At 67.6% G+C, this 14415-nt stretch overlaps 2 protein-coding genes across 2 annotated transcripts; one reads left to right on the top strand and one right to left on the bottom strand.

Annotated features, from left to right (window-relative positions):
* The first annotated feature begins 537 nt into the window (after window positions 1–537).
* Window positions 538–4698, top strand: LOC127028683 (short transient receptor potential channel 2-like). The gene is made up of 9 exons (XM_050914385.1): window positions 538–596; window positions 938–1076; window positions 1168–1323; window positions 1709–1866; window positions 2072–2148; window positions 2312–2514; window positions 2999–3083; window positions 3323–3462; window positions 4167–4698. Exons 1-9 carry the CDS (start codon window positions 552–554, stop codon window positions 4394–4396), a joined length of 1233 nt encoding a protein of 410 aa, XP_050770342.1. The 5' UTR covers window positions 538–551; the 3' UTR covers window positions 4397–4698.
* Window positions 4699–4958: 260 nt separating this feature from the next.
* LOC127028684 (nuclear mitotic apparatus protein 1-like) lies at window positions 4959–14395 on the bottom strand (the record flags this gene model as incomplete). The annotated part of the gene is made up of 13 exons (XM_050914387.1): window positions 4959–5694; window positions 5987–6153; window positions 6253–6363; window positions 6722–6937; window positions 7090–7226; window positions 7341–7620; window positions 8869–9112; window positions 9245–9402; window positions 9512–9730; window positions 9825–9935; window positions 10068–10136; window positions 11454–11495; window positions 11738–14395. Coding segments are annotated over 13 exons (5148 nt in total), but the record flags the coding sequence as incomplete, so codon positions are not given.
* Between the last annotated feature and the right edge of the window lie 20 nt (window positions 14396–14415).

Genomic DNA, 14415 nt, shown 5'->3' on the forward strand with positions numbered 1-14415 from the left:
GGGGGGGGTTGCGGGGCAGGACTGGGGGCTACTGGAATGGCAGAATGGATCGGGGGGGGGGGGCGCTGTGTGTGGGTCTGGGGACACCAGGGGGTGGAACTGGAGGGGCTGGGGGGTTGTGGGTTTATTGGGGGGGGTTACTGCTGTGGCAAACCAAGGCTGAGGGGTGGTGGGGCAGGGCTGGGGGGCACTGGGGCGGCGGGATGGGGCTGGGGGGCTCTGGGGTGACGGAGTGGGGCTGCTGAGGGGTTGTGGGATGAGGCTGGGGGGCTGCTGAGTGGGGCTGGGGGGGTTGTGGGGTGAGGTTGGAGTCAACAGGGACTAACGGAGTGGCTGCCCCAGTGCCCCCCACTTCGCACCGTTTGAAAAGTGGGGTGAGCTGTGCCACGGCAGGCGGCAGGGCGGACGCTTGGCCAGAGGCGGAACGCCGGCTCTTTCCTGCCGGGAGATGCTCGATCCCGTCGCAGACCTGCCCTCTCTCCCCACCAGGCGCTGGAGGGATCCGAAAGGAAGCTCGGTCCCGGCAGAGGGTTGTCTCCAAGGGATCCCGGATGGCTCCGGTTAAAATCAGCTACGTCGTGTCCTTCTCCTCGCAGGTCTCCGGAGCGTTTCCTCGGGGCGGGCTGGGTGGGAGGTCTGCAAAGCCCAAGTTTCCCTCTGAGCTGCTTGAAGAGCAGGGGGTGCGTCTCAGTACGGGGTGTGAGGGGGTGCAGCACCACAGCTCTCCTCGTTAGGCGCCGGCTGAAGGGCACTAATTAGTGCCACAGGGCACTAATGACACGCGATGCTTCCCCTCTCAAAAAGCGGAGTGCTATTTCTGTGGGTTGCCAGCGAGTCCCCCGCTTCTCCCCTGCGCCCGGAGCGAGATGGAGGGGAAGGGGAAGACAGCCAGGGAGGGAGCTGGCGTGTGACACGGTGTCTCTGCCGTTGCATGCAGGACCCCAAGTACCCGGTGGAGAACTTGCTGTGTGAGGACAGCCTTCGTCCCTGGCTCGGCTGCCCCCAGGACCGCAGCAGGCAGCTGAGAGTGGAGCTGCAGCTGGAGAGAGCCAGTCCCATCGGCTACGTGGACGTCGGTACGTCCCCCTGCCCACCCTGTTCAGGCAGGGCTGTGCCCTGGATGGGCTCGGCAGCCCTGAACCTCACGTGCTTCCCGCCTTAACACAGGCAACTGCGGCTGCGCCTTTCTCCAGATCGAGGTGGGACGTTCCTCGTGGCCACTCGACCGGCCCTACCTCATCCTCGTGCCCAGCGTCGCGCTGATGACGCCGGCTGACTCGAAGCTGGACCAGAATCGCTGCGGGGTCCGGATGTTTAAGGAAGGTAAAGATCACCTGATCCGAAGGGAAAGAGGCCCAGGGCAGAGCGGAGAGGGTGGGGGGCTGGCGATGGGGTGGGGCTGGCTGGGGGGCTGGAAGGGGACGGGCAGACCAGGGACTGACACACAGTGCCGGAGACCAGGGATCGTGGCCGCCCTGTTCACTGTGCAGCCTCAGGAGGGTCCTGCCAGCTCTGCCCCCCTGCCCTGGCCTCTCCCGTGCCCGTGATCCCCCAGTTGTCACTGTGTCCTGGTCTTGGAGGGGGAACGGTGGCACAGGGTGACGAGCAGAGGTGGGAGCGGTGCCGGGGACGGCGGTGCCAGGACGGCGGTGCCGGGACAGCGATCCCCGGTGTGCCCTCTCCACCCCAACTGCTGCCCCCCCTGCAGCAGATTTCCTGGCGCTGGCGGTGGGGCAGAAGTGGGACCGCCTGCGGCTCACCTGCAGCCAGCCCTTCAGCAAGCGCAGCCAGTTCGGGCTCTCCTTCGTCCGTGTGCGGACGCCACTGGACCCCCAGCACCCCCAGCCGCCCTCGCAGCAAGGCCTGGTAGGTGCCTCTCGCCCCTCTGCGTGCTCCTCGCCACAGGAACCCACCGGGAGGTTGCGGTGATGGGGCTTCTCCTCCCCTGCTGTCACTCGTGCCCTGCGGAGAGTGTGTGAGAGTGGTCGCCTGGCTGAACTGGGGGCTGCGCCCGGGGTGGGGGGCACGGAGTGCTGGCCTTCATTCCCTGAGGCGTTCCCTTGTCCCGCAGGAGGATGCTGAGCCCGCAGACGGCCCCCGGTGCACCAACCCTGCCCTTTGCCGGACTTTCTTTCCAGAACCGCGCTCGTAAGTAGCCTGGTCTGCTCCATCTCCGTCCTCTCCCTGCGCAGCCAGGCCTGGAGCCGCCTTGAGGTGTTGCCTCCAAGCCCCCCGGGTGCCCGGAGCCCCGGCTCCCGCCAGCCTCCCTGCTCTCACCTCCTTGCGGGGCTGCCGCTCTCTCTGTCCCCAGGAGCTCGAGGGAGGAGGAGCAGCTGAAGAGCCGCCTGCGGCAGCTGGAACCAGCCGCCTCGAGCCCAGCCCGCCTCAGCCGCCCGGCCCGGATGGTGCTGTCGGCAGCGCGGAGCCGGGCATTGAGGCCCAGAGCCGGCACAGGCGCCCCGGGGGGTGATCCGGAGCTGCCGGCCGAGGACCTGGGAGCCCCTGCGGTGCCAGGTGAGCCAGAGTTGCCCGCGGCCAGCGTAGGGCATGTTGCAGTGCAGAGAGCCTTTATGTAGTTGGTACGTGCCCCCCAAAACCCTGCAAAGGGATCTTGTCCTGCTGAAGGGCCCTGCCCGTGGCTGGAAGGATCCCACCTGAGGCAGGCTGGGGTGACTCCGCGGCTGCCGGGGCGCTCCACGTGCCCGCAGGGATCCCGTTTCCCCTGCCCCGCTGGCGGCAGGCCGTGTCCTGGCCAGGGTGGCCTTGCTCTGGCCTGAGAGAAGCGTGATGGTAAATCCCACGGCTCACCCAGAAGCCTCCTGTCATCCGTTTGCCGCCCGCAGCGGGGCAGCTGGAGGAGGGGATCGTTATTTCGTGTCGTGCGGGTGTTTTCCTACCTGTGAACACCGCCGCTTCAATTCCCACCTCGCCCCTTCCACCAGGAGATCTGGTGCTGCTGGGTGCGGGGAGGGATTACTGCTTGTCCGCTCTTCCCCAGGGTCTGTGCAGGATGTCCCCGCAGCCCCGACGAGAGCCCGCAGGCAGCCGGACAGCAGGCAGAGAGCTCCCAACCCTGCGGGCAGGTAATCCCTCGGTTCACTGTGTTTCTCCTGCCCTCACCCCGGTGATTTCTCTGCTCTGAATCTTTCCCAGCCGGCTCCTTGCCTGCGCCCGCGGGGCAGCTGGTGCGCGGCTCCCCTCTCCCTTTTGGTGTGTTGCCGGATCCGGCCCCTGGCTGGGGCTGGTCCTTGGCTCCTTTGGCTGGGCAGGACGGAGCGGAGCGAGCCCGAAGCTTACAACCCCTCTTGCAACGCCTCTGCAGGTCTCTGCCAGCCGCCTCGAGGCAGTCCAGGTCAGGGGGAAGAGCCAGAGCCCGCAGCCACCGAGAGAGACGGGCCGGGAGGGGTGACAGCGGAGGGGACAGCAGTGGTGGGGAGACGGGCGTCTGCCCCATCTGCTCAGGTGGGCGCTTGGCAGAGGTCTCCTCTACCCTGAAACGGCCTCCCTGTAAACACAGAGTCTGCACGGCTGACCTGAGCGGGACATGCTTCTGGGGCAGAGCTCAGTCTGTCCATCCATCTGTCCACCCACCCGTTGGCTGAGTTCCCCTTAGCTCAGCAGCGCTCCCTGCCCAGGCTGGGAGGTGGAAGTGGTGATGGGAGAGACTGGGGAGCCCAGGGTTCCGTCCCCGGGAGCTGGGGTGGGTCCCTGGCCCCACCGTCCCGGGCGGCAGCAGGGTGGTGCTCGGGTGAGCTGCCCGGTGCTGCGGGGAGCCACGGAGGCCAAGCTGAGCCGCAGGAGAACGGCTGTGGAGCTGCCACCGGTGTCGAGGTGGGCTCAAACTGGAGGCGGTTGGGTTTGAAGGGCTGTGAGGGGCGAGGGGACGCCAGCAGATGGGGACGGGAGTGTGCTGCTGGCTCCGCTTGTGCATCGAACCCCAGCTTTTCGGGGAGAAGCAGCAGCGGCTCCGTAGCTGGGACACTTTGCTCCCGCTCGTGCAGGGTGCCCCGGTGCCAGCCCTGTGACGGGCAGAGGAGGGACGTCACAGCGTGTCACGGGGCGCCAGGCTGCCACAGGAACCTTCGGGGAGGGCGTGAGCCCAAACCCCGCGCTCACCCCACCGCCGGAGACCCTGGGACAAACCGTGTCGCCTCCCCTTTCCGCAGGTCGCTTCAGCCTGGATCTCCTCCCCGTGCACGCCTCTCGCTGCGGGGAGGAAGACCCCGATGCAGCCTGGCCTTCCTCCCCGCTGGTGGGGGTGTCCCCCGACGCCTGGGTGTTCTGCCCCATCTGCGAGCTGCCCTTCGGCGCGGCGGAGGTGGAGCGGCACGCCAGCGCCTGCGGGGAGCAGGCAGGGACGCCGGGCACCCCGTCCTCGTCCTACCGCGTGGGGTAAGGCTGCGAGGACAGCGGCGGGGGGGACGACAACAAAAACTCCGTGTCCCGGCACACAGGGGCTGAAGCCACGTTGTTGCGGCTATTGGGAGACGCCGGACCGGAGCCCTGCCTGCCCCATTGGGTGAGCTTGCTGCCTGCTTGCTGCCTGCGTCGGCAGAGCAGCGCTGCTGGACCTGGTTGTGCCACAGCAAGGCGCAGGGGCAGGATTTGGGTAGGGAATGAGCCTGCGCAGGAGTGCCAGCCACGCTGGCAGAGGCTCAGCGGGCCCGGTAAAGTTGTGGCAAGGCTGGTGTGGGGATGGAGAAGGTCGATTCCATCCCTACGGCCAGGCTTGGGGGAGCGTGGGGACCACCCCGGGGCTTGGGGGGGGCCCCCCACGGGTGGTGAACCGCTGTAATGACGGGAGTTGCTACTGGAGAAGAATAAATAAAAGGAGAGAAAGAGGAAAGTGAGAGAAAACATCCCTGTGGCTGCCCGGTGCCGCAGCAAGTTCCCTGGGTGAGCGTCCTGCCTTGGGGCAGCAGCGGGGCACAGCCAGGGTGAGGAGGAGGAGGAGGAGGTCACGCTTTTCCTCCCCTCGGGACCCACTCCTCAGGGTCGCTGGTGCGGGGCTGGCCCCACAGCTGGTGTCGGCGAGGCCACGGCAGCGGCGTGTCCCCAGCTCCAGCAAAGCCAGCGCGTACAGCCCCTGGGCACAGAAACGGCTCGTGGCAGGAGCGAGCCAGGACACCCAGAGCAGGAGAAAAATACAATTTATTTACAAGTAGAAACACTTTAAAAATGGCTGCAGGATCCCCCCCGGGGCTAACCGCGCAGCAAGGGCCGGTGCTGTGCACCCTGCAACCCCTGCTGCCTGCACCCACGGGTGTTTCCAGCCCACAGGCAGCCCCTGGGGGGAACAACCCTCTCCGGCCCCCACCCCCTGCGCATCCCCCCTGCCCTGCGCTGGGCTCTGGGTGGGTGCAGGAGAGGGACGATGCTGGGTGCAGCAGGAAGGGTGCTGGGACCCTGCCGTGCTCAGGGGCTCCCCACGCAGCCCAGGGGCATCGGTGGGAGGTGCAGGGCAGTGTCACAGGGGGAAGGTGGCCCCATCTATCCGCCCCCTCATGCTGCTGGGCCCTGGGGACAAACCCACAGCACCAGGGGGACAGGGAGAGGTGAGGGGGTGCAGGCTGGGTCCAGGGCAGAGCCGGCAGTGTGGGGGACGGGGGACGCTGTCCCGCCGGGGCAGGGTGCAGCACAGCTGGGACCAGGGCAACCTCAGAATTTCGTGTCCTTGAGCGATCGGCGACTGGCCTGGGAGGGACAGAGTAGAGAGGAGACGTTAGTGACTGCAAACAACCCACGAAACCACAGCCCTGGAGGTGCCCGTGCCCACGCCGGGACCCGGCTGCCTCCATAGCGCTGCAGGGCCAGGGCCACGCCACCCCCTGGGGGGACTGGTCCCCCCGTTGCCCCCGTGAGCCCAGGGCAGGGGTTCAGGGCACTGGGGTGAGCACATGCTTCCCCTCGCGCCGTCCCCCCCACCCTGCACCGTGGGGGGCTCGGCAGCCTGCCACGGGTGCCACGGGGAGCTCGCGGCGCCTACCTTGCCCTTGGGGGACTTGGCGGTGGCGATGCGGGGCGAGCGGCGGGCGCTGCCGCGGGGGAGTTCTTGGGGGTGGTTTTCCGGCCGGCCGCCCGGCGCAGCAGGCTGTTCCCCAGCTTCTTCGGGGTGTTGAGGATGCTGAACGCCATGGACTGGCGCCTCTCGGCCTGCGGAGGAGGACGTGGGACCATGAGCTCCGGGTAGGGGATGGGCAGGGGTCCCAACCCCTCTTTTTCTCTCTGGAGCTCGCTGGTCCTGCTGCTGACCTGCTTGGCGGGGGCCTGCTGCTCGCTCCTCCGGCTGACCTGGGAGCTGCGTCGGTCGCTGCGGTCCCGGGGGGTCTGGGGCCGAGGGAAGCAGCTGGTCGGCTTCTTGGACTGGAAAAGAGGGGGATAAGTTGGGACCGTCGTCATCGGGGGAACAGAGCCCTGGGGCCACCCTCCCTGGGAGCTGGCGGCAAGAAGGGGAACCGGGGGGGCTGCGGGGAGGGGACAGGGCCGGGGAGCGAGGGCAGCAGAGCCTGGGGAGTGGTGCGGGGAAGGCAGAAGGCTCGGAGCTTCGCCTCCTGCCAGCTCTGCCCCAGGAGGAGCCATTCCCAGGGCCCCGGCGGCCCCCTCAACATCTGGCGAACATCTGCAGCTGCCCACCAGCCTTCGTGTCCCCTTGTCCCCAGCCGGGCTCCTGGGGAAGCTGGGGACCAGCCGGGGTGCTCGCGGCAGGCTCGGCTCAGCTCACCTCGGGGGTGTCAGGGCCCTGGTGGGACTCATCCGAGAGGCGCTTCCTTTGCTGCCGGGTGGTGATGCCGCCGGCCCAGGCCGTGCCAAGGGTGTTGCGCCGGGCGGCCGTGCCGGCGGCGATCTGCGAGGGCTGCATGCTGGCACGCCGCAGCGTCTCCTTCGGGTCGCCCGTCTTCATCTCCTCGTCTGTGATGGTCCCCAGGGAGTTGGAGGGCTGGGGAGGCGGCGCAGAGGCGTTGCCGAGGGGCGGCCATCAACGCTCCCCGGCTCCGCGGCTGCCCGCCGGCCGCTCTCCATCCCCCGTGCCCCACTCCCGCAGGCAGCGGAGGCTGGGAAGGGGCAGCCCCTTCACCCCCCAGCCCTTACCCTGCTCTCCAGGGGGTAGCAGGTCTTCAGGTGGGGCGGGCAGGCTCGGTTACGCTGCTGCAGCTCCGCAATGCGGTTCCAGTCGTCCAGCTGCTCCGGCTCGTCCTGGCACGTGCCCAGGTAGATGCTGCTCCGGCCTAAACCCAAAACAAGGAGGGCTGAGGCGGGGGGGATCCCAGGCAAGAAGTGGTCCCCCCCAAGAAGCCAGGGCAGAGCCCCCCAGGCCAGCCGCCCACCCTGCCCACACGCACCGAGGCTGGAGCTGCTGCCCCCCTGCAAGCGTCTCAGGGAGCTGCGAGTGACGGGCCGGTAGCCGGGGAGGCCCAGCAGCGCCGAATTGCCGGGGGTCTCCTGCGGGGAGGAGGTTTCCAGCTTGACGAGAGACTCCTGGGAGGGGAAGCTGGCGAGGGAGCGGGCGGAGGTGGCCGAGCGCAGCCGGCCCTTGCCGGGGGCGGCGTTTGGGGGCTGAGCCGCCGGGATGCTGCAGAAGGAGACGTCGGCACTGTCCGGTTCCTCGGTCTTGGCCTGTTTCTGGGAGGGAGAAATCCAGAGATCATAGAATCACAGAAGGGTTTGGGTTGGAAGGGACCTTCCAAGGTCGCCTAGTCCAACCCCCCTGCCACCAGCAGGGACATCTTCAACCCGATCAGGTTGCTCAGAGCCCCGTCCAACCTGGCCTGGAATGTGTCCAGGGATGGGGCATCTCCCACCTCTCTGGGCAACCTGTGCCAGTTCCTCACCACCCTCAGCGTAAAACATTTCTTCCTTCTATCTTGTCTGAATCTCCCCTCTTTCAGTTTAAAACCATTCCCCCTTGTCCTATCGCTGCAGGCCCTGCTAAAAACTCTGTCCCCAGCTTTCTTAGAAGCTCCTTTTATAGATTAAAAGGCCACAATAAGGTCTCCCCGGAGCCTTCTCTTCTCCAGGCTGAACAACCCCAACTCTCCCAGCCTGTCCTCACAGCAGAGGTGCTCCAGCCCCCTGACCATTTTCGTGGCCTCCTCTGGCCCCGCTCCAACAGGTCCGTGTCTTTCCTGTCCCGAGGACCCCAGAGCTAAACGCAGTGCTGCAGGTGGGGTCTCACCAGAGCGGAGCAGAGGGGCAGAATCCCCTCCCTCGACCTGCTGGCCACGCTGCTGGTGATGCAGCCCAGGATACGGCTGCCTTTCTGGGCTGTGAGCGCACATTGCTGGCTCATGTCGAGCTTTTCATCAACCAACACCCCCGAGTCCTTCTCCACAGGGCTGCTCTCAATCCCTTCATCCCCCACCCAGGCAGCAAACCCCCCAGCCCGTCCCAGGGCCGCCCTTGGCAGGGGCTGTAGCAGCCCGTGGGGTGCTGTGCCCTGCGGCTGCCCAGCTGCTGTCCCGCGGGGCGAGAGGCAAAGAGGAGGGGAGGAAGCGGATTAAAAGGCTGCACCTCCCGAGCCCCTCGCTACCGCCCTCATCCTCCCCCACTGCCCACTCAGCCCTCACGCCACGGCTTCTGAAGGGTGGAGGGTCCTTGGGACGAGGTGTCACGGGGGAGCTCGGCGCAGAGTTTGGGAGCACAAACAGCCCCACAGCAGCTCGGGCTTCCTCGGGACAGCCGGGTGACGGTGGCAGCCCCAGCCGCCCGTGGGGCCAACAGAAGCGAGCTCCCCCAAGCCATCCCTGTCTTTGCCTCCAGTCCCCAGAGAGCCCCCGGGCTGTGGGGCACAGCAAACCACGCGTCCCCGTCTTCAGCACAGAGATCCCACCCCACGGATCCCTCCCTGCCCCACACCCAAGGGCAGCTCACTTTCGTCATGGTGATGTTGATGGTGGTGCGGCGCCGGGCCGAGCGGGTCTTGCACCCGGAATCGAGGGAGAGGTCGCCCAGGGAGCCGGCGCTGCTCTCCAGCTGGGACCGCGTGCGGCTGGGGATGGGGGTGAAGTAGAGGCTCTCCAGGGACTCCACCTTGCGGGGCAGCCGCTGGGACGCCAGCGACTCTTCGCTGCCTGGCGGCACCGCCGAAGCCTCCGACTGCGAGCGGCCAGCCTTCCTGCAGAGACAAGGCACGAGGGCAGCGCTGACGGGCTTACCGGGCCATCAGGGAACAGAGAGGACCAGGGACACCGGGTTTTTGGGACACTGGAGGCAGGACGGGCTCCGCCGAGCCACGGCGTGCCGGTACCTGGTGGAGTTGAGCGGCTGCGCTTCGTCGAGGCTGAGGTCGAGGCTGTCGGCGCTGAGATCGGCGGGGTTCTGGTGGAAAGTCTCCCGGCCCTTCAGCGCGTCCGTCGCCACCTGGAACTTGCCGAGTTCCCGTAGCTGCCGATCGGCAAACTCCACCTGGATGGGAAGCAGAGAGGGATGGATCCTCCGAGCGAGCTAGCGGCACAGATGAAGAGGAGGAGGAGGAGGAGGAGAGGAGGGAGAAGCCCCGCCACGCCGTGCCCACCTGAGCCTCCAGGCTGCGGACCTGGCTGGTGAGGTTCCTGCAGCTCAGCTCCGACTCCTTGGCCTGCAGGACGCTCTGCTGCAGCTCCTTGGCCAACCTCTCCGACTCGGTCCGGAGCTCCGCGTTCTCCTTCTGCAGCTGCTCCATGGCCTTCAGCTTCTCCGCCAGGTCTTGGTTCTGCTGCTTCTTTGCGTCATAGTAAGTTTTTGCCTTCTCCATCTAGGATGTCAAGGAGAGAAAACCCCTCAAGCTTCCCCACGGGGCGCTGCCCGGGCAGACGGGGACGGCGGGGCCGTGCCAGCCCCCAGCGTACCTGGCCTTTGTAGTGCTCGGCTGCCTGCTCCTTCTGGGCGAGCTGCGCCTGCAGCTCTGCCACCTTCTCCTGCTGACGGGTGGCCTCTGCCTGCAGCTCCCCTTCCAGCACCTGCGGGCAGGGAAGAGAGCGGGTCAGAGGCACCCTGCACCCCTGCCTTGCCCGGCCGAGCCCCGGGGCAGCCACCAACAGCTCCAGGGCTGGCCAAGAGCTCAGCCCCCGGGGTTTTTGGTCCCTGTTTACCTTAACTCTCTGCTGCTGGGTTCGGGTGGCCTTCTCGTGCTGGGTCAGCTTTTTATTCAGCTCCTCCACCTGGAAGAGCACGGCTCAGTTAGACCAGCTCCGGGCACAAGACCCCCATCTACAACCCACCCATGGAGGAGCACGTCCCTCCCCTCCGGCCAGCTCCAGGGGCAGGACCAGGAGGAGGTTTCCTGCCCTGGGGGGGCTGTTCAGCAGCGTCCACCACTGAGGAAGCTCCCGGCCGGCGGCACAGCCGGCACCTCGCTCAGCGGGCTGGAGGCAGGCAGGCAGTCCCAGCCGCCCCGCGTCAGTCCCTGCGGGGAGGAGGTTTGTGCTACCCAAGCGTAAGGAGCAGCCGCGCACTGGAAGCGAAGCCGAGACCCCCTTTAGGCGGGAGGGCGAGGGAAGCCGGTGCAGTTACGCAGTGCCCCGTCGCTGGAGCAGGCGTCTCCGCTGCCGACTCTTTGCTGTCGGGGTAAGAGCAGGAGGCCCAGCCTGCCGTGGGCGTCCTCCATGCCAAACCTCAAGCCACGCAGCTCGAGGGGGGCCCGTGCCCACTCGGGGATCGGGGGGGACGTAACCCAGCCCCAAGGGGATGCTCCTGCCGTTTGAGAGCGGAGGGCGGCTGCTTGCAGCTCGCTCCACGCGTACGCGGGACGTGACAGCACGGAAGGGCCGAGGGCCAAGGAACCCCGCGAGGCCCCCGGCCACAGCGGGAGCCCCAGGCGTGGGCGGGCGGCTCGTAAATCCTTTGGCAGCGAGCGAGCTCAGCGCCCGGGCGCCTGCGAGCTGCAGTCCCACGGGTCGGCTGTCACTCTCGGCAAGGGGAGACGGTTGCCAGACCCCGGCTGCTGCGAGCTCCTGCCCGGCCCGGCCGGGCTCTCCCTGCTCTAGGGGATGCTCAGGGAGCCCCCAGCCACCCCGGTCACAGCCACGAGGCCTCTGCGGGGTCCCTGAGCAGCTCAGGCTGGGACCGTGGGGGCAAACTAAGCTGGGCAGGGAAATGGGGCTTTTCCAGTGTCGTTTCCCAAGCGCTAACCCACAGCATGTCCAAGACTGATGCTGCTGTAAAGCATCCCACCTCTGGGCACATACAGACTGCACTTTCTGGGAGCACGGCCCGTTCCTGCCGGCTGGGCGAGGAGCTGAACCTCAGTTAAAGAGAGCAGGAAAAATGGATGGACAGAAGGCAGGGGTATCCCGGGCTCCAGTTCCTACTCCCCGGGGGCGAAGGCACGAGCCCAGAGACCCTGGAGCCAAGCGCCCCACGGCTGGGTCCCCACTGCAAACAGTTCACGAGAGGAGAACGCGGCTCCGGTGGGAAGCGGCAGCAGCTAGGGCCGTGCACCGTCACCGTTTAAGCAGCCGGCATTTCGCATATGTTACCTGCTTAGCTTGTTCTTTCCGAAATACCTCTAGCTGCTCCACCTGCGAGCACAAAAGCCAGAAGTAAATACGCGGCCAGTGCAGACCGGGCTGCCTTTCCCGGGAGCGCCCAGCCCCTTCATGCCCAAGCATCGCTCGGGAACGCATGTCCCAGACCCCCAGCTCCCGGGCTGGGCAGGAGGACAAGGATTCAGGGGTGCGCAGGAGACCAAACGCACCCCTGTTCCCGGGGGGGCTCCCCGCGCCCGCAGCCCGCCCAGCGAGGAGGTCGCAGGAGCCCCTACCTGGGCCGTCAGCCTCTGCCTCTCCTCCAGCAGCTTCCTCCTCTCCTCCAGCGCCGCCGCCTTGCTGCTCTCGTACTCGTTGCTCATCGCCTCCAGCTTCTGCGCCGCCTCCTCGGCCTCCTGCCGACTGCCAGCCACCAGCTCCTCCGACGCCGACCGCAGCCGCTCCAGCTCCCGCGCGTGTCGCTCCCTGGCCTGGCCCAGCTCCGCCTCGAGCCGCTGCTGCCCGCGGCTCCGGCTCTCGCCGAGCCCCCGGTTCTCCTCGGCCAGCCGAGCGTTGGCCTGCTGCAGCCCCACCAGCCGTGCCGCCTGCTCCGCCGCCTCCGCCTGCAGGCGCTGGATGGCCCGGTCCTGCTCCGCCGACCGCTCCCGCAGGGAGGGCACCTCGGCCGCCTCCAGCTTGGCCCGTGCCAGCTCCGCTTGCAGAGCGGCCAGGGCTTTCGCCCTCTGCTCCAGGTCCTGGCGGTGCTGGCTCTCCAGGGAGGCGCGCTCGGCCTGCAGCTGCTGGCAAAGGTGCTTCAGCGCCGGCAACTCCCCGGCAAGCGCCTGGGCGCTGCCGAGCTCCTGCTGCAGGGCGGCGAGGAGCTGCTCCTTCTGGAGGCACTTGTCCTGGCAGACCTTCACCTCCTGACGCAGCTCGTCCTCCCGCTCGCTCTGGCAATGGCGGTCCCTCTTCAGGGCCTCGATGGCCAACCGCTGCTTCTCCATCTCCTCCTGGCACCGCTGCACCTCCACCTTCATGAGCGAGCACCTCTCAGCCGCCCGGGAGGCAGCGGTGGCCATCTCCGTCTGCAGCATCCGCAGCCTCTCCTCCAGCTTCTTGCTCTTCTCCGACTCGGCGACAATCAGGCGCTTCAGCTCCTTGCTCTCCCCCTCCTTCTCCGTCACCTGCCGGTGGAGGATGGAGACCTCGTGCTCCAGGCTGCCGATCAGGCTGTTCTTCCTCTCCATCTCCTGGACGCACTGGGACACTTGCTCCTTCCAGCTCTCCTCCGACCGGCCCTTCTCCTGCGCCGCGGAGCGGAGGGATGCCAGCTCCTTCTCAGCGGCGGCGATGGCGGTTCTGCTCTGGATCAGCTCCCTGCCCTTCTCCTGCAGCTCCTTCCGCAGGGCCTCCACAGTGCCGTCATGCAGAGCCTGCGCCGACCTCGAGGCCTCCAGCAGCTTCTGCAGCTCCGATGCCTTCTCCTTCTGCTGGGCCGCTTCCCTCCTCGAGGCCTCCCGTTCCGCTTGCTCCGCTATCGCCGCCTCGGCCGCCGCTCGCTCGAGGGCGGCCATAGCCTCCTGCTGCTCCTTGCACTTCTGCTCCAGCTCCTCCACTTGCAAACGAAGCGCCTGGGCCTCCTTCAGCTTCTCCTGGTAAAGGTCTTGGCTCGAGCCCGATTCCTGCTCCCTGTGACGGGTCTTTTCCTCCAAGCTTTTGAGGGACATCTCCTTTGAGCAGGTGGCCTTGATGCTGTCCCCCTCTGCATCCCTGCTTCGGGCGGCCTCCGAGAAGCCCTGCAGCTCATTGTCCACCTTGGGCATCCTCTCCTTGGCCGCCTCTGCCGAGGCGAGCTCTCCTTTCAGCTTGCTGACTGTCTTCTGCAGGTCTCTCAGCTCCTCACCCCGCGAGATGTTTTTCCGGCGGAGCTCGTCCAGCTCCCCCTCCTTCTCCTCCATCAGCTCCCGGGACCGGGCCAGCTCCTCCCGGTGCACCGACCGCTCCACCCTCTGCTCGTTGAGAGAGTTTTGCAGCTGCGCCTCCAGCTCTGCCTTGCGGGCTCGCTCGGCGGCGCAGTCCGCCTTGGCCCGTTCCACCTCCTGCCGCAAGCGTTCGGCTTCCTCTTCCCGGCGTGCCAGGTCCCGCCGGTGCTCCCGCAGCGTCTCCTCCAGCCTGGCGCCCAGCAGGGCCAACTCCCCGGACAGCTTCTTCACCTCCGTCTCCAGCTCCAGCTCCCGCTGCCTGCCGGCGGCGGCCACCCGGGAGAGCTCGGCCTCCGCGCTCCGCAGCCGCTCCACGGCGGCTTCCAGCTCCTTGGATTTGAGCTTCTCCTGGGAGAGCTGCTGGGAGACCCCCTCCAGCACCTCGGCGGCTCTCCGGGCATCTGCCTCCAGCCCGGCCACGCGCTGGGCCGTGGCTTGCTCCGCGACGGCCATCTTCTCCCGCAGAGAGGAGACCTCGGCCCTCAGCTTCTGCTCCTCGCCTTCCTTCTCCTTCGCCCATGCCCGGGCACTGGACAGGTCGGCCTGGAGGGCGGCCAGCCTCTCCTGGTGCTCGGCGGCCAGGCGTTCCGCCCGGGCCTCCAGCGCGGCCGCCTTCTCCTGCTCGGCCTGCAGCCGCTGGCAGGCCCGGCCGTGCTCCCGGCTCAATGCCCGCATCTCCTCCTCCAGCCGCCCGCGTTCTCCATCCTCCCCTCGGGCAGCGGGGGAGGCTCCCATCGGCTTCTCCCGGCTCTCCTCCAGCGCCCGGCGCTTGGCCGGCTCCTCACCCCGCTCCTGCAGAGCCGGCTCTCGGCCCTGCACCAGCTGCTGCCTCTCTGCCTCCAGCTCGGCGATCCTGGCCAGGCTGCCCTCCAGGCTCTCAGCCGCACGCCTCTTCTCGTCCTCCAGGATGCCCTTGGTATTCCGCAGGGATTCCTCCAGGAAGAGCAGCCGTTCCTGCAGGCGGGTTTCTCCCGGGCCAGCCCTCTCCCTCT

The sequence above is a fragment of the Gymnogyps californianus genome, unplaced genomic scaffold, assembly GCF_018139145.2.
Source record: "Gymnogyps californianus isolate 813 unplaced genomic scaffold, ASM1813914v2 HiC_scaffold_386, whole genome shotgun sequence".
Taxonomy (NCBI): domain Eukaryota; kingdom Metazoa; phylum Chordata; class Aves; order Accipitriformes; family Cathartidae; genus Gymnogyps; species Gymnogyps californianus.